This window comes from Rutidosis leptorrhynchoides, chromosome 1, assembly GCF_046630445.1.
Source record: "Rutidosis leptorrhynchoides isolate AG116_Rl617_1_P2 chromosome 1, CSIRO_AGI_Rlap_v1, whole genome shotgun sequence".
Taxonomy (NCBI): domain Eukaryota; kingdom Viridiplantae; phylum Streptophyta; class Magnoliopsida; order Asterales; family Asteraceae; genus Rutidosis; species Rutidosis leptorrhynchoides.
Genome location: NC_092333.1, coordinates 725729613 through 725755071, shown reverse-complemented (window position 1 = coordinate 725755071; position 25459 = coordinate 725729613). Strand labels below are relative to the sequence as shown.

The 25459-nt window shown below is 33.5% G+C and overlaps 1 protein-coding gene across 1 annotated transcript; it reads right to left on the bottom strand.

Annotated features, from left to right (window-relative positions):
• Window positions 1-6712: 6712 nt before the first annotated feature.
• LOC139886341 (uncharacterized) lies at window positions 6713-13704 on the bottom strand. The gene is made up of 10 exons (XM_071870105.1): window positions 13473-13704; window positions 12679-12746; window positions 11689-11714; window positions 11397-11487; window positions 11168-11263; window positions 10932-11000; window positions 10216-10274; window positions 10006-10128; window positions 7110-7181; window positions 6713-6997 (listed from the first exon to the last, which is right to left on the bottom strand). The coding sequence occupies exons 1-10, from the start codon at window positions 13551-13553 to the stop codon at window positions 6921-6923; spliced, it is 762 nt and encodes a 253-aa protein (XP_071726206.1). The 5' UTR covers window positions 13554-13704; the 3' UTR covers window positions 6713-6920.
• Between the last annotated feature and the right edge of the window lie 11755 nt (window positions 13705-25459).

The following is a 25459-nucleotide window of genomic DNA, read 5'->3' as shown; positions in this document are numbered from 1 at the left end:
TTGGGTTTTGAAATCTGACATTAAAAAATCAAAGAGCCCACAAAATTAAAAACAAAAAGTACCAAAAGAGTGGGTTAAAAATAAAAGAAACCATAAAAGCCAAATAAAAAAAATAAAAATAAAAACCCACAAAAAGAGTGGGTTAGGGGTTGTTGGTCATTTACAATACTCAAACGACCAAATTTAACGTGAGTTTTAGTATATACTAGATAAAAGTTTGACCGCGCGTTGCTGCGACTAAATCTTGATCGTTAGTAGGGCGTTTATATATTTACTTACAATGGTATATATTTTGCACAATTGACGACAACGGTTACTTGTTTTTGTGTATAAATTTTATTAAATTATGTTATTAATATTTGTTAAAAATACTTTAATGATTTCAATTCATTAATAGAACTATTTCTTAAAAAAAAATAACATCCAATGAATAACCGGTAACCCGTTTAATCCAACAATGTATATGGATTGATGAATTATATTTAAATGAATATAAATATAAAAAGTTTAAATAGATATGGATGTGAAATTACCCGATTCATTACCACCCCTAGTTAATTAGATATGATATTGAAATCGTTAGTTATCTATTTTAGAATTAACAGGCAAAAGGGCCAACTCGCGTAGCTGCTGAAAATTTCTCATATGTATCAATTATTGTTTTACTTCAAAATGCATATAACGTGTAATTTTGTCACATAATTTTGTTACATACATTCACTATATGCATATTTTTCATAGGTAGTCCATGCAACTTCATTTCTGTGTATAGCCTCTTGCCCTCTTTATATGTCAGAATAGCTACCGTGGTGGCCTTAGGCCCAAAATTGTTGGAGTATGATACCAAAACATAGCGAGCGGAAGCATTTTAAAATTTTTACAAAATCATACTCTTTCAAGGACCCATGTACAAAACTTTTAGCAAACAAAATATGAATCGAACAAGATAAAGTTAGATTACAACCTTTGTAGCCTTTCTTGATGATTGTTGCGGAGAACCCGAAGAAGAATTCCTCTAAACGGTAGACACTCAAAGTTCCAACCTTGTTTTGATATACACCTTCTACTTCAAGAAACCCTTTCTTTTATCAAATCTTAAAAAAAAAACGTTTTGAACACAAAAGGATTAGAGTATCTTCCTTTCGTGATTTTTATTTTTAAGCAGAGAGTACACCAAAAAAAACTCCAAGAAAAAACCAATGAGTCTTTCTCTTTCTCTGGAAGTCACTTATGTCATTTTTATTATATCCACTGATTTGTTTTTCAACATAAGGAAAAAGGAAGGGAGTGGAGTTACACACTTTTTGAGATGCATGTCATGTGCCGGTTGTAAAAACAAAAAAAAACAAGCATGCGAATTTTGTTCTTTTCAATACCCATGCATGCATATTTTATTTAAGGTGTATCCTTGAATTTAATTTATTAAATCATTAATAAACTAATTATTAATAAATTAATTCCCGATTAGAAGGTGTATCAAACAATTTACGATTGGCCTTTGTGTGTGACCGAATAGGATAAATGGACTTTATATTATTTAATGTCATGGGCATACCTTCGGAATATATGTACCACGGTCAAATCACTGTTGAACCGTAACCAACCCGAGAACATATTTCCAACAAAAATAACATAAAATTCACTCCCAAAAATCAATCCACACACAAAATGATATGATTACTATTAGTGACCCTATTGAGTTATAATTCTGGAATCGCCACTGATTTAGTACATAATCAGCTTATTGTTGTTTTACAAAATTAAATTCAAAACGCCACCACATGCACTCTATACTTCGGAAGACGATAGTGAAATTTTTTTTTTTTGTTGAATACACCTTTGAAATCTGTTCATCATGCAATATTACTACTGATTGAATTGGCAATATGGGTGACTGATTATCATAATTCTTTGTACCAATTAACAACTCAAATATATATAAACAAACACTGCAAGAAACAAAGGAACCACCAAAGGTAAGACGTACGTAAAGAAGCTACCCTAACCATAAAGAGTACATGAACCAACAGTCTATTAAGGTAGTTAAGTCGCATGATGTATGTACCTTCGGGTTCAAGGTGAACAGAGGACTCACACATCATTAACCATTTACGCAGCAAACAGTCGCTTGCCAAGCTCGAGTGTCTTTATGTCTTTAGTACAAACACCTTCACACCCTTCCATCCATTTCACTTCCTGGAACTATTCATACTCAAAGTTGTTAGAAGTTCCACATGATTTCTGTTATAGTATCCAGCACAAATGTACATTATGTAGCTATAGCATTTTATACATACACTATACATATCAATATCAATAACCACACTTTGCTAAGTTAAAATAGTTCATCAACATGTGAATTAAATTATCATATACAATTTTTTTGAAAATTAGACCAAATTAGCCCTAAATTTCAATTGAACACAAAAGCATCGCGGACCATTTAAATATTATGTGCAAGCGTTGATTAATAAAATAAAAGAAATTAGAACACATATAAAGTGATTGTAGTACGAGTGTAATGTCTTACAAAGTTTAACTAAAAAATTCTTTTCAATGGGGAATCGAACCCTCGTTTATCTCTAGAGCAAGGAACAATGGTGACCGGTCAGACTACAACAACATTCTTTGTTTATTCACAAAGTCTATTATATATCATCACCTAAAAGTATTGTAAAAAAGCCCAATAAACCCCTTAATTAAATGATATGTGGTTTAAATCACTTAAACTACTAATTTTAGGGTGACTTATATTAGTTTAGGAGCATTTTATAGAATACTCCTTTTTTGTACAGGCAACAGAGGGCTACCCTTAGGCAGTTTACAAAGCATTATATATTGTTCAAGAGCATATCTACTATGTATGGAAAATTATATGCTCTTTTGTGATCTGCACATTAACTGACTCATTTATTTTCTTGAGTTTATTGGTCATGGAAGCAGCTTCTCATGGCTCTTAAGATTGTAATCTCCAATACGATACAAAGATTTGTTGGTTTAACCTTTAAGAGATTTATTTTATTTTAGTTGTTTTCGTTGGCAGTTAAGAAGGTGCTATATTGTACCTGTAGTTGTCGCCCTGCAGCTGATGATCAACACATCATGTTCCCTCATCAAGTTCTCTTACTTTTTTCTTGCATGATGAAAAGGTTGGCACGCTAGGGCCGGTCCCGAGAAATTGAGTGCCCCGTGCGAGGCGAAAAAAGGCCCTAACTTTTTTTTTTTTTTTTGTCGACTGATTTTCTGGAAAAGTGAAAATCATAAGTGAAATTCTTAGATAGAAGTGGCCTACCATTTACATCAAGTTGATTTACTGTCACGTGTTGGTAGGTAAAAGGACATGAGACAGTAAGGATAGTTTTGTTAATTTCTATTGTATCGACAGTATAATAATCCGATATTTACCCCTCACATAAGATTAAGTCACTCAGTTCCTTGTCTTGTATAGTTGTATGCCTTACCTCATTCCCACATCGGGTAGCATATTATCTTTTCAGTGGTATTTAATCATTAGTTTCATGTAAGGTATACAGTGTTACAATATTGTCAGGCCTTTTGTTGGAGAGTTATTATTTTGAGCCCTTATAAAATCTGGGCCTGTGCAAGTTGTACTACCTATTGGGCCGGGCCTATTTTACCACCTGAATTTTGTATGTTATCCACCATAGGTGGTATTTATACAATGTAAGTTATACAATGTTACAATCTTGTCAGGCCTTTTGTTGGAGAGTTATTATTTTGGGCCCTTATAAAATCTGGGCCCTGTGCAAATGTACAAGTTGTACTACCTATTGGGCCGGGCCTATTTTACCACCTGAATTTTGTATGTTATCCACCATAGGTGGTATTTTGTATGATATGTACTGTGTATGTTGTAGTTTTGTTGGCAACACATGATTTCATCGTGGAAGTTGTGGGGATATGCAAGGTGCAGAAGCTGAAACTCTCAATGAAACAGTCATTCTGCTCACAGAAACAGAATGGAAGTGCTTATTGCTAAAGCTGGAGCTGCAACACACCGGAACCGCGTTAAACAATCCATAACACTTGTTGAAATTTAGAAAAAATAAGCATTTACAATTACTAAGCCCAAGATGAAAACCCTCTTTGTTACTAATTACCATTATGTGCAAACATCTACTTAAAATTAAACGTTAAATTTATCATAACCTAATAACCATACCTGGGTAGGAATCATACGATAGTAAAAAAAACATTGAAGAATTGTCAAAGCTCACACAAATTTTGGGTCCGTATCTTATTGTCATAAACATAAAAGCAAATAATCATCATTCTTACAATTGTTATTATTAAAAGTAATGGTAGTAACCACCGGAGCTGAGATCCATCACCGAAGATTACCCATCATGGATACTAGTTACCACTGATATCTCGAAAACAACCAACAATGCTGGCAACGGTCTGACCTAGATCCCTAATTATTTGTATTCTAAATCTTCACTCGATTTAACAACCGACCGAAAGGTTGGAAAAATTGTGATCGAAGCAACATACACGTAATTCTTTTTCATCCAAGCCACAGAAGTAAAAGAAATTTCAACAAACGAACTAATCATCACAAATTCAAAATCGATTTTACACGCAATACCCCCAAATATAACTCAAATTCTAGATGGTCCGCTAATTTTAAACGAAGCTATTAATTGGTATAAGAAAAATACAAAGAAGTTGATGATCTTGAAGGTTGATTTCGAGGAAGCGTATGATTCGGTCAGTTGGGATTTTTTGGATTATATGCTTGGGTTGCTCGGTTTTGGTGACACTTGGAGATCGTGGATTAGGATGTGTTCATTCAGCCCGAACTTCGATTTTGGTTAACGGTAGCCCGACCAACGAATTCACGGTGAAGAGAGGGCTTGACAAGGATATCCTTTGAGTCCTTTTTTGTTTCTCATTGTAATGGAAGGACTCACCTATGCGTTAAACAGATGGTTGATTCGGGTACTATTCGTAGTGTCTGTGTGGGTAATTCTTCTTTTAATTTGCTCATCTTTTATATGATGATGACGCGATTTTTATTGCGGATTGGAGTAGGGATTGTCTTGTTGGCATAGTGCAGGTTCTTGATTTTTTCTATAGATGTTCGGGTCTTAAAATTAATTACGACAAATCTCATTTATATGGTGTTGGTGTGGAAGAATGGGCTATTGTTGACCTAGCTGCTCATGTGGGGTGTGAAAAGGGGACTTTCCCTTTTGCGTATCTTGGTGTTTCAATGGGTTCCAACATGTTGCTAATTAATAGTTGGAAAAAACTAGTTGACCGTTTTAACAAAAGACTTGCGGGTTGAAAAGGTAACCTTTTATCTATTGGTGGTAGGTTAACTCTCGTAAAATCCATTCTCGGTAGTTTGGCTATTTATTATTTTTCTTTATATAAATGCCCGGAATCCGTTATTGATAAGCTTGAATCCATCCGAGCTAATTTTTTTGAGGGGAATGCTAACGGGATTTAATAAAATGCACTGGGTCCGTTGGGATCAAGTGTTGAACACCTTGGATAATGGGGGCCTTAAATCGGAAGTCTTCGCGCATTTAATTATGCGTTTCTTATGAAATGGATATGGAGGTTTGTTAATGAACCAAATAGCACGTGGGTCAAGGTTGACGTGCCATTCATGGTCAAAATCCATGTACTGATGGAGTTTCTTTGCGTGGATCTAGCACTTGGTGCCATATTGTGCGCCTATTTTTCAATCTTATAGGGGATGGATCACTTCCCAAAAATGTGTTGCGGATAAAAGTTGGTAATGGTTTGTCATCTAGGTTTTGGAAAGATAATTGGAGAGGCATTGGTCCGTTAAAATCCAAGTACGGGAGACTTTTTCATTTTGATTCTAACGAAGATTGTAATATTGCAGAACGTGTTTGTTTGGAAGGTTGGAAATGGGATTGGATTCGAGACGATATTGGCCCTCACAACACCGTTTTGCTTCGGGATTTAGAATCAGAATTGGGCGAAGTCGGAATTAATACGGTTGATGACTCGTAGCTGTGGATAACCTCGGTTGATGGTAGCTTTATGGTTAGTTCAACGCATGCGGTTTTGGATGAGCATTACTTGCATAGCTCAGACACCAACACTAGGTGGGTAAGGTTTATTCCTCGTAAGGTTAATATTCTTCTTTGGAGAATTTTGTTGGATAGACTTCCGACTAGACTACTTTTCGAGAAGAGGCATGGATATTGAGGATATTGGGTGCGCTTTGTGTGATCATAGGATTGAATCCATGGATCACATTTTTTTCGGGTGTACTGCGGCGAATGATATATGGAGAAGGGTCAAAGTGTGGTCAGATGTTCAATGGCCCGAGGTCTACACATGGTTTGAATGCATAGCGTGGTTCGATAGTTGGCATTCATCATCCGAGATTAAGATTAAGTTGTATGTGATCATTGCTACTTCACTTTGGCATATTTGGAGATTCAGGAACAGGATTGTTTTGCATTGCCTTTGATGAAGGAGGAGCTCGTTTTCAATTCTATTCGTAATTTTGCTTTTAATTGGTATTGTAATCATAGTAAACATAGTATTAATTGGAGTGAGTGGCTTTTAAAGCCGTTGTAAGTCCGTTTTGTGTTGGCGTTTTAGCCGTTGTATGTTGGTTTTGGCCTTTTCCTAGCTGCTTGCTAGGAGATCGGTTTTATAAAATTAAGCTGTTAAAAAAAAATGATACGAGTATATTCAATTCAATCAGAAAGAAAGACAAAGCGCATTCATTTACATATATATGTGAGAACACAAAGAAACTCTCTGTATTGCATTCCTTTCCTTCCTGTATACATTAATTAAACAATCAATACAAAGTACTCGTCTTCTAATTAATATCCATATCCATGCAATGCAATTAAAGTCAATTCCCAGCCAGCCAGGCCCATGTATACCGACCGTATCAAACTTCAACCCCAACTAATCGACCACTGACTGAAGTAAATGTTCATCAAGTATCTTGAGGGATTAAACCCGCTTAAGATAACTGCATTATTAGTGAAACATATATATGTTGTTGGTTCTTTGGTACAAATACATAAATCAAATCAACTAAAAATAAAACTAGGTGAATAGAGATGAATGAATGTAATACTTACAAATTGGTGTAAAAATCATCACAATGCCAATTGGGTATAGGAAAAAGGTTGTCTTCTCTAAAAATGGAAGCACTGCAGTATACCAAACGAAAAATAAGATTTGACTATAACGCAGGTGCTCTAACCTTCTTCAAAATTAAATTTAAAAAAAAAAACATCAGGCGCACATCCGCTTTTTGAATGTCACATGATAAAATGAATGTCTTTCAAGTAAATTTTAGGCTACCATTTAAGCTACATCTTATTTCACTTAAACTACATAACTACATGTAACAATAGTGGTACTGGACTGGTGGCATTGTTGGTAGCTACCAATTTACCACATGTTTAACTTTATATTCACATAAGCTCAATTGAAATATCAGTCCATCGATAACTATATGTAACCTTATAAAAGTACTCCGTAGTAAGAAAGCAGAACGCAGATAACAAAGGTAAATAAATGCATGTCATAATAATGGTGGCTATCAGTAGTTATATCAACTCTATGTTTAACTTTTTTATTATGATGAGCTATGTTGATATGCTAGTAAGCATATAAAGATAGTACCAAAGCAGAACAAAGATAATAAACAAAGGTAAAGTAATCCAAATGTCAAACGCCGAATTTCATCAGAACTGCTTGCATTTAGTACACAACAACAACAAAACCCAATACCACATGAGTGGTGTATGGGGAAGGTGAGATGTAGACAATCCTTCCCCTACCCGAGAATAAAGACAAGTCATTTATCCACCCAGAGTGAAACACTCTCAAAAGTAGAGAAAATCATCCCTATCTCTAATCGAAGGATAAAGAGATTGCTTCCGAGTGGACCTCCGGGCAATAAGTAGGAAATTTCTTTTAAAAAAATAGTATAATAAAATTAAAAATAAAATTAAAAATAAAATTGAGACGCCATGAAAATGGTAGAATCAAATTTCCATGGGTTTTAAATCCTGCCTGGAATTCAATTTAGACTCTGAACGCAGTCAAGACGCCAATGAATCGACGTTTGCTGTTGACTCAAAAATAGCGCCGTTAAATGGGTATTTAGTAATCAGTTAATATCACACTTTAGAGGAGTTTTGATTATCGCCTAAATGATATTATTAACAAGCAACAGAAATAACTTTATTCAAACGGTCAAATGGGTATGCAAAAATTATAAATCACTCACATTGCTTTAACAAAAAAAACATGTGTTGTTATAAGTAAAATTTTAAAGAGCATCATATCCTATTAAATGAATAATATGGAGGGGGATACGTGGTAGTGACATGACATCTCAAGATTCAGAAAGGTGTATAAGGAGGACATTCAAATATATCATCTCATGTTGCTATATCAAAATCATTAGCTACAGATATCAGAAGTTCAGAACATATTTTTAATCAGTTTGTTCAACAAGGAATTACTACATATTTACATATTCAAAAACGGGAACAAAACTACTACGGAGTATGCGTTTTGAAAAAGGTGACTCATGTCATTAAAAATTAGATAGAAAACATTATTTGGCAATTATTTTTGCTATCTGTTTGAAATAATGGAATACTTCTCTAGAAGTACGGAATGACAATTTATATTTACAAGTGCCAATCGAAAGTGCATTTAAAAAATTAAAAAATTGGAACCTACTTTAATATTCCTTGAAAGTTGCAATTTGTCTCCAACCCACCATACAAAGGTGGTGCAATATTGTATTTTTAAGCAGATGCCATAAGTACCTTTCTATACTAAACTCAACTTTCCACTATAACTATTTTATTCATACCGCCTGTCAAGTTGCTAATCTACCTTCTATTTAATCTTTGATTTATAATACTAAAAAAATATGTCAACTAATATTTTGATTCCTGAAATAGATTAAACTGCAAACATGCATAACTAAGAAATCATAGGTAGCACTATGACAAATTTACATATTAAGGGGTATATCAAACAGGTATAATGGGTAAAATCAAATATTACAACCTAAAAGGGTAACGCCTAAATAAAAAACTGCCAAGCCTGTATTTTTAAAGCACAGGACCCTCCTAATTTGTTTCATTACTAAATTTACAATATTGTTGCAGTAATATAGTATCATATTTAATTTATTTAGTAATTTGCATATTTTGAAGAGGGGAAATATAGGTATTTGCAGATCACCCTGGCCCAACACATGTTTGAGTTTGAACGTTTTGACATACTACACTTCTGACCCACCATTGCCACCTCTATAAAAATTGCATCATCTTTCACATACAAAGCAAAAAAGAAAATGTGTACACAACCTACGTAAAAGTAACCCACTTTTAAAAAAAAACAATTCTAAGGGAACTTGAAAATTGGAAAACATCAATATGAGTGTTCTTGAAAAAGTTTTCCAAGATAATTGAAAATCCAATTTTTCCATATAATCCCTTTTCCCTTTATAACACTCACTCCCTTATCTAAAATTTTCCAAAACCTGTGAACAAAACTTCTCTCAACATTAATTTTCCAAAATGGAAATTGGAACATTTGAACATATTTTCAAAATATTCAACACTTTTCTTGAGAAGGAAAACTATTTTAAATTTTTAGAGAATTAGAGATGGAAAATTGAGAAAATTTCTGCACAACTAAACAGGACCCTAGCTTCTCAAATTTCAAAAACCAAGTGCTGGAAAAAAAACCCTAAACGATTAGTGTGGCCAGGCCAAGTAGTTCTAACTAAAATCGGGGTTAAAGATTAAGTAACAGCTGGGACAACCATATGTCAGCCGCAACAGTAAATGTTCTTTTCACTAGGTCACAGCCTTAGTCAGTCGGTCCTCACATTAACAGTCAACTCTATATACACATTCAAATGCACGTAAACACTTGCTGAAAAAACAGGGATGCATAGAATTAATAGAGTGAGGTATAGATGTTGAAGAGATCTATTACCATCATAACCTAAAAAGTTGAGGTAGTGATAGTAAGATATGGCCACGCTAAAAAGCAAATTTGACAACAGCAGTGGAACGAAACCATGCGCCACTAGAAGAGGCGATATGAAAAAATGTATCACTGTTGCAAAACCCCATAAAGAAAAAAATCATTAGTGCATATTATAAGAATTATAATAGCAAAACACATTCAATCCAATGCACTTACCATACAGCACAATGAACAACGGAAAGAAGGAGTTACAGTGCACATCAAATGCATACAACCTGCATTTGAGACACAAAGATTGGGTTTAAATTTTCTGATATTCAATTTACAAGTATATTTATATAAAGGTTGTTGATGTGTATGGAGGCATTTTCCATCCACGTCTAAACGGTGGGAACTGATAATTCCAATAAACGGCATCTGATAATCTAGAGATGACAATTTAATCCATTTACTTATAAAAGGTTGTCTCAAATAGGTCAGAGGTGGTGAATTCAAAAGTATATAAATATAATACTATAAAATTTGAATTATAATGATCGAATTCCAATGAGTTGATGGGCTAACCCAAAGTAAATCTTCAATAAATATAAAAGCCTACATCATTTTATTTGAAAAACTAGATCGTCGAGTTAATATAAAATCCTAGTTGGCACATAAAACATTCATTTGAGAAAACATAGACATTACTTGAAAGAAAGGTACCAATATTGACATGAACACATGTTGACCTGTTACCCAAACTGCTTATTTTACACTGCTATTTTAATCCATATGGAACACTATCCCACATTAATTCTTGCAAAAACAAGAATTGTCATAAATCATATTGAAAACAAGCAGGAACAAGTTTTGATTACTTGCTGATGGTACACAAATATGTCATAAATCATATTGAAAACAGAAAGGAAGGTAGCGGAAATTAATATACTTGCCATTCGACCCGTTGTTCTACCACGTGACTGTTTGAGGTTTCTTCCCGTAGATAAGTATTTGTCACAAACCTTCAAACAAGAATTGTAAAAAAATAAATGCAGATGTGAAGTCAATAAATTAGAAAAAATATTATCCACTCCAATTAATCTCATACGAGCATAAATGTTCAAAAGCAACGTTATAATGTTATATCTTCACTTGATGGTTCCTAATTCAAACTAGTGACAATGCTTACCAGCAAATTGTAGCCAGTACTGCTCCGACTAGTAGAAAATGGACACATGTCACTGACAACATCACAAAAACAGCATGCCCAGTGCTATAATCATACCTACAATCAGAAATCAGGGCAATATAGTAATGGAATCATCATTCCAATTTGTATGTGCTATGATTACTATGCAACAATCATTTACCACAAGAATATGGCATAGTAAAACAAAGTTTGTATACATATAACTTACGCAGCAGAATAAGCAACAGATGAAACGGCCAAGAGAAGAATGCAAATTACAATAAAAGCAGGATCATCACGTGCCCACTGATTTTTTGTTTCTGCAGAATAAGAAGGCACAAAAAATACATATGAATCTTTCTTGGAACATGCATTTTTTATACTCAAACCAAAGATGATGGCATTTCCAATTCTTTTTTTAGTTTCCCAAAAGATATTCATTTCATCCCATTTTCGGATTACAGTATAACAGTCAATAGCAGCATTTTCATGACAAGCAAGGCTGAATAAGACTGACTTACGCTTATGGTACTTGGTGTGCTGATAGCTGCTTCCAGTCCAGAATTCCACATGCAAAAGGTTGTATATTGTCATCAGAAAGTTCCAAAATTCGAATGTTAAATGTATTTTCCAACACTTCACAGATGTATACAAAAACATAAGGTAGTTTAATGTAACATTATATTATGCATCCTTTGTAATCTAGAGAAACAGAAAAATACATTACCCAGTACTACTTAAAACTGGTTGCATTATTACCAGACTTTAACAGTGTTCATATTGATAAAGACTTGGCTGACAATATGTCCTTGTAACAAATACCTAATGTAGGGTAATATTACAGCTCAAATATCAAATATGGCATTTTTACATGAGAATATGTAGAGCTAGAATCTTTCGTATATATAAGAAAGTTATGTACTCGATTGTGCGTAAATAGTGTAGGATTGTTTCAGGTCCACCAACATGTACAACATATAAGCTCATGAGTTCCACAGTACTCTAAAACCAATTGGTGATAGATAGAGGTTCCCCTGAGATGATATGCATACATTTCTTTCTATGAGTTTCCGATGTGGGAATATTTTGCATTTCCTTAACCAATTATCTCCAACAAATAGCTAGTTGATCACCTATAGTTTTAATTTACTTTTGATCTCCCGATAATGAAGGACATCTATCATATATAAAGTTCGGATACACACTAACTATATAGAACAAGTGCTGAATTAAGTAGTTATCTACTAATTATATATGCGCAGTGAACACGATTACTTAACAAGTGAGCTCTTTAAACAAACATAGCATTTAATACCAAAACATAAGCCACTATATGAATATTATTGTAAAATAACAAGCACACATAGATCTAGAATTACTTTGTAAAATATGAAACTCGGAGCCTTAAATATCAGTGAATATATCTGAGAAAGCAAAGAGTGTAGATCGTAGTAAGTCATAGCATAAATGAGGATGGGAGGGAAAAGAACGGGCCATAAAGAGAAACTTACACAACTTTGGGTGAGGTGCATAGATGAAGCATTTGCCAGAAAGTGTATTCAATATCCATTTGTTGCCACTGCAACATATCAACATATCAGATAGAAGGAAAAACAACATCGGACATTTGAAGAAATAATAAAAATGTAGTACTTCAAAAAAGCATCAAATTCCTGCAATGCATCAAATAAGTTATTTAAAAAATAAATTTTCATACATATTGGCATATAATAGGTGTTAAACGATACAACAAATTCATTGAAAACAATCAAAAGCTTCTAATCATTGTTTCCTTACCACTTCTATGCATATGTAAGAAGAAAGGACTGGTGCATAACATATTAACATATACAGCATATTCAACTGATAATACACTATTAAATACCAAATTAATTGATTACGAATGAACATCTTTATTGTTTCTACAAGCCAACCTAAGTCAGTTATAGCTAATGATTCCAAATATTGACTTCATAATACACTATTAGATACCAAATTGATCAATTATGAATCAAGCATATCAATTGAGCCTTCTGCTAATCAACTAAGTAAGCCGATAATTCACTATCTAAAGAACACTTTACTAGTTCTCACTTCTCACTAACCATATGAACTCCACTTTCCCTAAAAGGTAATTATCAAAATGAATTTCTACAATAACCATGTGATGCAATCCAAACCCTAATATATAGCAGGATGAGCAGTTAGATCAGATCTACAGCAATGCACAAAATTCAAAGCATGTATATTTCAAATTTAATTTACACTATTATATTATACACACATATTATAAAAAGATTATAACCTTAATTATTCTACGGAGGTACTGAGGGAAAATAGGTTGGGTGCGAGACGGCATTCGCCCTTTCGATGACGTCGGCAACATTATCACTTTCGTTTAACTAGTTCTACTAGTGTTTCCTCTTCAGTTAACAACTGTATTTAACCGATTCCGATCGCCTGTGACGTTCAATTTCCGATCACGATCTATTCAACTCCGACCTGTCGTCGGTCCGTTTGGGGTTTTATGATCCCTTTTCCGTTCGTGTGATGTAAACTTACTGAAATGTTTGGGCTATATGTAAAGCCCAAGCCCAATATATATTCTATTTTGGTAATGGAGAAATTAACTAGTTTAAAGACTCACAACAACAACAACAACAACAACAACAACAACAATAATACTCAATTTCACTAGAGTGAAGTATGGGGAGGTTAGATGTAGACAGTCCTTTCCTCTATCCTAAAGTAAAAGGAAAGTCATTCCTCTACCCACGGATACCTATCGGTCCCCAGGTAGAGGAAGTCGTCCCTCCCTATTCTGTAGAGCAGAGAGGCTGCTTCCTAGGGACCTCCGACCATAAAGAACCATGAATTCCAATATGTGCAGTAAAAGTATACAAGTAAAGTAGATAAAAAAGAAACTTTACCATGAATAAAGTATATATCAATACGATATGTATAGGTAAATAAAGCATGTAACAAAATAATGTAATATAACATATAATTAAAATATGTGCGTGTCAAATATGCAAGTATAACCAGTCATGTAAGTACAATAAGTATACAAAAACATGTTGGTAAGAAGCATGTAGGTATACTATGAAGTATAAAATAGATGGTATACAATGTAAACATAGACAAATAAGCATACAATGATAGCATAAAAGCATGTGATATGTAAGTATGTATAAATTAATTGCTATATAATGTAATACAAACATGTAACCATATAGTGCAATAAATCCTCTGAAAATGCTACAATAAGTATAGATATATAATATAACCGTAAAACAGGTACAGCCAATACGATAAGGCACACAAGCAAGTAGGCAGGAAATATAATATAAATATATAAAAAAATAAACAAAATGTAAAGCCTAGTCATCTATTCTAATTCTACTCCTCCACAAATTCCTATCAGAAGTCATGTCCTCAGTCAATAAGAGCTCCTTCATGTCAAGCTTCAATCTATCCTCCAACCTACGTCTGGGTCTACCCCTTCTCCTTACGCCCCCAACAACAAGGGTCTCGACTCTCCTAACCGGGGCTAAAAGTGGGCGCCTCAAAACATATCCAAACCAGTTTAAAGACTCGTTTTTGTTAAATAAAAAGACCCGTAAAATTACGGGTTAATATATAAAAATAATACCAGTTATTTTGGATGTAAGGGGGAATACCGCTTTTAATTTCAAAGAGCTCTATTTCTGCTATTTTGAGGCCATACCGTATCGATAATACGTGGAATGATAGGAAATAGAAAGATATCAACATGTTTTCTCAAACGAATAGATTTACACAATTACAACGTCAATGACAAGGAAGACTTTTACTCTTATTCCTAACCGAACTCACCTATCCTTTTAAGCACAGGACATGAGAACCTAAGAAACAACTCTTTTTTTAGAAATCTGCCTCCAGCAAGATATAATAGACTTGCATTACGATATCTTTTTCTTCTTCATTCTTATTTTGATTTTCGTATCACGAATCTTGGTTCTCGCTTTATGGCATTTTTAAAAAGAAAAAAAAAATCTAATCCCGCAAAGGATTGTTCAGGGAACTACTATTGAGATTCTTCGAGCCATACTTCCTAGTATCATCCTGATGTCCATTGTTTTTTATTTTTCATTCACGAATTGATGTAATATATTCTTCTCTAGTCTAGATTCCTCGTTGATTCCTTCCCTCGTTCTTACTATGAAGCGATTAAGTGTCGGCAATTTGCTGGCTAGCTCGTGCACTCAATAAAAAATGATTCACGTTAGTAAGCTAACTTTGTAAGCTAAGCAATGCCGGTTCTCCGGACACTACGGTAGGGCGTGGATCAACCATTGAGAATGGAATTCTCTACGTAATAGAAGAGTCACAATCCAGTTCCACGGCTTTCTCCCTTCACAGGGAATGAGTGATCTTATGATCAATACGAGATATAGACTCTCTTTTTTATCCAATTCTTTTTCTGAAGGAAAAAAAAGTCTCTTTTTATGTATTAGTCTAGAAGTCTAGATTGAAAGATATAACAATGAATTTTCCTAATTAAAGATTGATTATAAAGAGAACATATATTATAAATATACAACTTTTTGTATTTCAAGAAGAAAAAAAAAACTGATTACAACTTAATAAATTTCAAACTTAAGCAACTAGGTGAGGCTATTGCAACCATAGCTTTTCAAAGAAGAATTATCTTTTTTATTAGCAAAGAAATATACTCGGGTTTTTAAACCATATGAATTACACCATTCTCATGAAATGTCGCGATTCAAACAGCGTGCAAGTTCACTATAATGACCTCTAGCTACAAATACTATTCTATCAAACAGCTCACATCCTTCAAATAACTCCAACACTAAATGAACATCTTCATGATCTATATGTCGCACAAAGTTTTATTGCATTTAGATATTCAGGTAACGTTGATATAATTGCAACTTCATGTTAACGTCTTCTTAACTTCTTTTCAGTATTGATTAACATGCAAATGCTTGTATTGATTAAGTGTCTACCATATAAAATGTGTCAAACGCATATTAGTAAAAGTTTCTCAATTTTATTCCAAGATTGTTAGATTGCCTATATTTACACACTTTGAAAGACTCCAATGCTTCAAATGGAACCCACATAAAAGCTAAAGAAAATAATAAACTGTAGGGGTTTGTATAAAATTTTTAAAACAATTTAGCAACGGAATCATGTACAACAATTTTTAAACCTTTTAAAAACTCCCCACCAAGGATCCAAATGCATGATATTAAGAAAACAAAATATAAAAGAGTGAGTTCAGGACTACAATCTTTGAAGACTTTGAACTTGAGAATAAATGAATACGAAGAATGAAAGAATCAAAGTAGCCTCCCTCTATCGGCAATCCACACTTGAGCAAAATTTCAATACCAAATGGATGCTAGTCCTCGACCGTTAATGAGTGAAAGAACAAGATTATGAACAACCTTCTACCTTATGTTTTCTTACGGTATGTTATTTGAACTAGTAACTCTTTTACTTACTAAAAGAAATACATAGAAGTTGTTTTTGCATGAGAGAAAATGAAAGATACTTAGATGCATATCTTTCAAATGTGTGTACGTATGTTTCTACTTGCAAAAATGTATGTAAATCTCCTTTTATGAATGATCTTACAAACATACACACATAAGAAGTCAATAATAGTTGCAAGATCAAATGATTACTACCATCTCCATGTTGGGAAATTACGGTCTCACTAATTCCCACCACCCAGCCCAACAATAATAGTAAAGAAATAAGAATAATACACAACACAAGAATTAACGTGAAAACTCCAAAACAGGAGAAAATTCACCAGCCCCCAAAGAGAGAAATACACTATATCACAAATTGTTACAATGATTTAGACGACTCTCTTAAGCCAACTACACTCTCCAAAATATTTAACTAATACAACTCTCAAACAAGGGTAAGAAAGAAAGAAATAATCAAATACTTAAAGTGTATTGATTGGTGCAATTTGGAATGAAGACTTAACCCCTCTTTTATAACCAAGCAAGTCCCCTCCAACTTTTTCCTCCCACCTATGTGGGATAACATCCTTCACAAATACTATGCAACCATATCCAATTCTTCTAACCAAAACTATATCCAACAAATCTCCACCTTTTGGATAGAAGAAGATAACCATGCTTCCATATTGCAAGGATAACCGATGTAGACGCTTCCTCGACGACAACTTCAAGATCTTCATCTTCATGCCGTTGACATTATCTCCCAAGAGACAAAACTTGCATCTCCATCGAACATTGTCAAGACCCGACAATCATTGTCATAATAGACAATCATAACTCTAAACAGAATTATCATACCCACCATAAAGAGTATCACACTTAGAATATCACATTCCAAGCATTTCACCTCGGCACATGTTGTATAACCAGCTGAACAGTTATGGTGCAACTTCCTTTTTGGCTTTCCCTGGAAGTTTCATCAGCTACAACATCAGTTTCCACCACACAACCTGCACCAATGCCAAACCAGTGCCCATGTGCAATTGTGGAACCGCTAACGAACATCCCTTTCCATGGTGGCGCGGACACACCATGAGGATGAAGTGACTTCAGAAGAATTCGTCACTCTCCGTAACGACGGAGACAATGTTAGCATCTTTGGAGCCATTTGCCGGATTAGCTCCACCGGGACAATTAACCCTTACATGTCCAGTCTTCCCGCATGTAGTGACCCGAACTTTTCCATGTTTATATATATTAATTGAGATTGATATTTACATGATTAAATGTTTCCAACATGTTAAGCAATCAAACTTGTTAAGACTTGATTAATTGAAATATGTTTCATATAGACAATTGACCACCCAAGTTGACCGGTGATTCACGAACGTTAAAACTTGTAAAAACTATATGATGACATATATATGGATATATATATAGTTAACATGATACTATGATAAGTAAACATATCATTAAGTATATTAACAATGAACTACATATGTAAAAACAAGACTACTAACTTAATGATTTTTAAACGAGACATATATGTAACGATTATCGTTGTAAAGACATTTAATGTATATATATCATATTAAGAGATATTCATACATGATAATATCATGATAATATAATAATTTAAAATCTCATTTGATATTATAAACATTGGGTTAACAACATTTAACAAGATCGTTAACCTAAAGGTTTCAAAACAACACTTACATGTAACGACTAACGATGACTTAACGACTCAGTTAAAATGTATATACATGTAGTGTTTTAATATGTATTTATACACTTTTGAAAGACTTCAATACACTTATCAAAATACTTCTACTTAACAAAAATGCTTACAATTACATCCTCGTTCATTTTCATCAACAATTCTACTCGTATGCACCCGTATTCGTACTCGTACAATACACAGCTTTTAGATGTATGTACTATTGGTATATACACTCCAATGATCAGCTTTTAGCAGCCCATGTGAGTCACCTAACACATGTAGGAACCATCATTTGGCAACTAGCATGAAATATCTCATAAAATTACAAAAATATGAGTAATCATTCATGACTTATTTACATGAAAACAAAATTACATATCCTTTATATCTAATCCATACACCAACGACCAAAAACACCTACAAACACTTTCATTCTTCAATTTTATTCATCTAATTGATCTCTCTCAAGTTCTATCTTCAAGTTCTAAGTGTTCTTCATATATTCTACAAGTTCTAGTTACATAAAATCAAGAATACTTTCAAGTTTGCTAGCTCACTTCCAATCTTGTAAGGTGATCATCCAACCTCAAGAAATCTTTGTTTCTTATAGTAGGTTATCATTCTAATACAAGGTAATAATCATATTCAAACTTTGGTTCAATTTCTATAACTATAACAATCTTATTTCAAGTGATGATCTTACTTGAACTTGTTTTCGTGTCATGATTCTGCTTCAAGAACTTCGAGCCATCCAAGGATCCGTTGAAGCTAGATCCATTTTTCTCTTTTCCAGTAGGTTTATCCAAGGAACTTAAGGTAGTAATAATGTTCATAACATCATTCGATTCATACATATAAAGCTATCTTATTCGAAGGTTTAAACTTGTAATCACTAGAACATAGTTTAGTTAATTCTAAACTTGTTCGCAAACAAAAGTTAATCCTTCTAACTTGACTTTTAAAATCAACTAAACACATGTTCTATATCTATATGATATGCTAACTTAATGATTTAAAACCTGGAAACACGAAAAACATCGTAAAACCGGATTTACGCCGTCGTAGTAACACCGCGGGCTGTTTTGGGTTAGTTAATTAAAAACTATGATAAACTTTGATTTAAAAGTTGTTATTCTGGGAAAATGATTTTTATTATGAACATGAAACTATTTCCAAAAATTATGGTTAAACTCAAAGTGGAAGTATGTTTTCTAAAATGGTCATCTAGACGTCGTTCTTTCGACTGAAATGACTACCTTTACAAAAACGACTTGTAACTTATTTTTCCGACTATAAACCTATACTTTTTCTATTTAGATTCATAAAATAGAGTTCAATATGAAACCATAGCAATTTGATTCACTCAAAACGGATTTAAAATGAAGAAGTTATGGGTAAAACAAGATTGGATAAATTTTCTCATTTTAGCTACGTGAAAATTGGTAACAAATCTATTCCAACCATAACTTAATCAACTTGTATTGTATATTATGTAATCTTGAGATACCATAGACACGTATACAATTTTTCGACCTATCATGTCGACACATCTGTATATATTTCGGAACAACCATAGACACTCTATATGTGAATGTTGGAGTTAGCTATACAGGGTTGAGGTTGATTCCAAAATATATATAGTTTGAGTTGTGATCAATACTGAGATACGTATACACTGGGTCGTGGATTGATTCAAGATAATATTTATCGATTTATTTCTGTACATCTAACTGTGGACAACTAGTTGTAGGTTACTAACGAGGACAGCTGACTTAATAAACTTAAAACATCAAAATATATTAAAAGTGTTGTAAATATATTTTGAACATACTTTGATATATATGTATATATTGTTATAGGTTCGTGAATCAACCAGTGGCCAAGTCTTACTTCCCGACGAAGTAAAAATCTATGAAAGTGAGTTATAGTCCCACTTTTAAAATCTAATATTTTTGGGATGAGAATACATGCAGGTTTTATAAATGATTTACAAAATAGACACAAGTACGTGAAACTACATTATATGGTTGAATTATCGAAATCGAATATGCCCCTTTTTATTAAGTCTGGTAATCTAAGAATTAGGGAACAGACACCCTAATTGACGCGAATCCTAAAGATAGATCTATTGGGCCTAACAAACCCCATCCAAAGTACCGGATGCTTTAGTACTTCGAAATTTATATCATATCCGAAGGGTGTCCCGGAATGATGGGGATATTCTTATATATGCATCTTGTTAATGTCGGTTACCAGGTGTTCACCATATGAATGATTTTTATCTCTATGTATGAGATGTGTATTGAAATATGAAATCTTGTGGTCTATTATTATGATTTGATATATATAGGTTAAACCTATAACTCACCAACATTTTTTTGTTGACGTTTTAAGCATGTTTATTCTCAGGTGATTATTAAGAGCTTCCGCTGTCGCATACTTAAACAAGGACGAGATTTGGAGTCCATGCTTGTATGATATTGTGTAAAAACTGCATTCAAGAAACTTATTTTGTTGTAACATATTTGTATTGTAAACCATTATGTAATGGTCGTGTGTAAACATGATATTTTAGATTATCATTATTTGATAATCTACGTAAAGCTTTTTAAACCTTTATTTATGAAATAAAGGTTATGGTTTGTTTTAAAAATGAATGCAGTCTTTGAAAAACGTCTCATATAGAGGTCAAAACCTCGCAACGAAATCAATTAATATGGAACGTTTTTAATCAATAAGAACGGGACATTTCACCGCACTTCCAGCATGTCAGATTCTTTCTAGAGTTTCTCTTCTGCCTATCCGAACACAACAGTACCGTAGCTTCTGATGACGAGACTCCGTTACCTTCCAATCTTTTCTCCTCGGATAGGAGCTTGCTAGTAACATCTTCAAACTTCAACGTTTCTTTCCCGTACATTAGAATAGGTTTCATGTGCTCATAGGACGATGATAAAGATAATATCAACCTCAAAGTTTTATCTTCATCATCCGTTTTAACTCCAATAGCCTCCATTTCAGAAACAATACCGTTAAGAATACTTAGATGATCTGAAATCTTTAAACCTCCATCTATACGCAGAGTATGAAATTGTTCTTTAAGACATAACCGATTTGAGATGCCCTTGCCCTGGTACAACTGCTCTAGTTTAACCCAAAGCTCCTTTACCGTTGATAACCCGTGCACATTTGCAAGCACGTTCTTTGCAAGACACAAATGAATCGCACTTGCTGCCCTCAAATCCATATCATCCCATTCTTCTTCATCAAACTTACTGCTAGAATCACTGCCGGGAACAAAGGTGGGTTTACCTTTCAATGCCTTGTGTAACCCGGACTGAATCAACACATCCTTGACTTGAACCTGCCATAAGCCAAAATTGATCCTCCCATCAAATTTCTCTACATCAAACCTCATTGGACTGAACTTCGACATCGTATCCGTATCCTATAAACAACACTTTCTCTGATTTTGCTCACATTTCGACTGGCCGACAGATGTAGTGGAGTGGCTCACAGGATCCGTTAAATTGGAAAATCCAACACCCGGTCCACTACAAATTCTAGACACCACTTACTCCGAATCAGAAAAAATATTGTCTAACCAGATACCCTATACGATCAATAGAACTCGTTTCTGATGTGGACGATCCACTCCCGTGGCAACCACGGAGCATACTCCAACTCCTATAACTGAGACCCCCGTCAAACCTGACGCTCTGATAACAGTTGTTGGGAAATTACGGTCTCACTAATTCCCACCACCCAGCCCAACAATAATAGTAAAGAAATAAAAATAATACACAACACAAGATTTAACGTGAAAACTCCAAAACAGGAGAAAAACCACCGGCCCCCAAAGAGAGAAATACATTATATCACAAATTGTTACAATGATATAGACGACTCTCTTAAGCCAACTACACTCTCCAAAATATTTAACTAATACAACTCTCAAACAAGGGTAAGAAAGAAAGAAATAATCAAATACTTAAAGTGTATTGATTGGTGCAATTTGGAATGAAGACTTAACCCCTCTTTTATAACCAAGCAAGTCCCCTCTAACTTTTTCCTCCCACCTATGTGGGATAACATCCTTCACAAATACTATGAAACCATATCCAATTCTTCTAACTAAAACTATATCCAACACTCCATACACAAAGATTGTGTGTAGAAGTATCCAATAGATGACTAGCCACTTTGACCTTTTGCACAATTTGTCAAGTTATATTTGTGAAATATAACACAATCAAATGTTACTTGCAACATTACTAGGTGCATATATATTGTTACTTCATTGCACATAATTATTTCATCTAAATTATAATGTTATCATACATATTATGGTTGATCATATTTAAATCGCATTTAAATACTTAAATGGTATCTAATTACTCTATGTGTGTGACCCTATAGGTTTATATGTGTTACTACTGTAAACATAAGTTAAGGCTTGGGCATTAATAACCAACATAAACAACTGATGTTTTAGCAGAGAGGTATAAAATACTATTAATTTTTACAAGAAAATACTATTAAATACGATACAATTTTACACAAGATATTTATTTATTTAGAGAATGGATATACTAAAACCTTGCTACAACACTTATAGGCAGTGTACCTAATCGTACAGTAGTGTAGTTTTTAGTAAGTCCGGTTCGTTCCACATGGAATCTTTTTAAACAAAGCTTAACGCTATATTAGTTTACTTTTGTAAAAATACAAATATATATATAAGTAATATTATTATTATAAAGGGGGGGTTTTACCGTTTAATGACCGGTTTGTCGATTTTAAAACTTTAGTCGCAGTTAAAACCAAATGTAAAATAATAAATAAATACAAGACTTAATTTAAAGCGTAAAGTAAATAACGATAATGAATTTGCGAATAATAAAAGTGCGATAAAATAAACTTGCGATAATTAAAAAGTACGATAATTAAAAGTGCAATTAAATACAATAACAATAAAAATGCGATAATTAGAAGTGCAATTAAATATAAAATAAAGGAAATTAAATATGAAATAAAAGAATTATGCTTATTTAAACTTCCGTAATCATGATGTTTGACGTGTTGATTTTAGTTTTATGCCCATGGGTTAATTGTCCTTTGTCCTGGATTATTTAATATGTCCGTCCGGTTTTTGTCCATAACAGTCCATCAGTCATAAATATAAAGTGCGAGTGTCCTCGTCAAATTATCCTTAAACCCAAAGTTAAATATTCCAATTAATTGGGGACTTAAACTGTAACAAGATTTTAATACTTTTATTAATAATTACACCAGGATGTTGACTGAGTGTAACCCAAGGTTTTAATATTTTGTTATCAATTATACCAAGTGTCCTTGTACATAATTTCACCCCTGTTTTAATTATTCTAGTGGCTATTAATCCATTCCCGTGTCCGGTTAAATGAACAATTATTCGTACATATAAATACCCCGCCCATCGTGTCCGATCGAGTGTATATGGTAATTATAGGGACGCCCAATTGTAAATCTTTATATTAACATTAACAAACTATCATTTAGTTAAACAAATATAAAGCCCATTAATAGCCCATAGTCTAATTTCTACAAGTGTCGTTCTTTTGTCCAAACCCTAATTATGGTACAAAGCCCAATTACCCAATTTTAGTAATTAGCCCAACATCATGATTACTTTGGATTAAATAAGCATAATAATAACTTAGCTACGAGACATTAAATTAAAAAGGTTGAACATAACTTACAATGATTAAAAATAGCGTAGCGTTACACGGACAGAATTTCGACTTACACCCTTACAACATTCGCTAACATACCCTTATTATTAGGATTAAAATTAAAATTAAAATTAAAATATAAATATAAATATTTACGTATTATGAGAGAAGAAGAAAAAAAAGATGATGAAAATGATCAGAATTCGGTTGGCTTTATAGGGAATTGAGTTCAGGTATACTCCGCGACTCGCGGCATTTTTTGCCTTCAAACTCCGCGAGTCGCGGAGTTTGTAAATACAGCTCACTCCAGTTTGGAGTCTTTCTTGCCGACGGTTTTTTATTATAATATATAAATAATTATAAGAATTATTTAAATATTATATTATATTTATGTGCATAGTTGACTTGTAATTTTTAGTCCGTTGCATCGAGCGTTGAGAGTTGACTCTGGTCCCGGTTTCGGATTTTCGAACGTCCTTGCGTACAATTTAATATCTTGTACTTTGCGTTTTGAATCTTGTACTCTTGTAATTTCGAGACGTTTCTTATCAATAATTGGAACCTCTTTGATTGTCTTTTGTACTTTTGAGCTTTTTGGTCGTTTGCGTCTTCAATTCGTCGAATCTGTCTTTTGTCTTCACCTTTTATTATTTAAACGAATATCACTTGTAAATAGAACAATTGCAACTAAAAGCTTGTCTTTCTTGAGGAATAATGCTATGAAATATATGTTCGTTTTTAGCATTATCAACAACAATACCAATTCATCCATAACTATTAATTACATATTTACATGGGTTGTGACTATCACATCCAAGACATTAAAGCCTAACTCACAATACAATATCTAAGCTATTTTTTTTCGAACGGCTAATTTTTTTAAAAAAAAAAAAAAAAAAACTAGCTAAGAGCTAGAGAAAATACATCAAAAATACAATAATTATTACAAGGACGGTAAAGGAAATCGCAACCATTGGTTCCAGTGGCGGATTATAGTGTATTCCAAAGGGGGCATCCATCCCACCCGGATTTAACGGGAAAAATTGGAGAAACTGTTGAGCAATGTCTGCTACTTTGTCACGAGGTTAGGATAATATGGAATAAAGTTTTCAATTGATGGTATATAGGGGATTGTATCTTTCATGAACTTAGTCCTATTTCTGACTCATCTCCTCAAGGTTCATCTCCACTATGCAAGAGTGTTTGGGAAGGATTGTTTATGTCACCGTCTACTTTATTTGGAAGAATAGAAACGTCAAAGTATTCAGGAAAAAGTCTTAGACGTTGATGCTCTTCTTCAAGAAATTTAACTTAGAAGCTTTGAATGGATTAAATTGCGGATAAAAAAATTAAACTTGAATGAATTAGATGG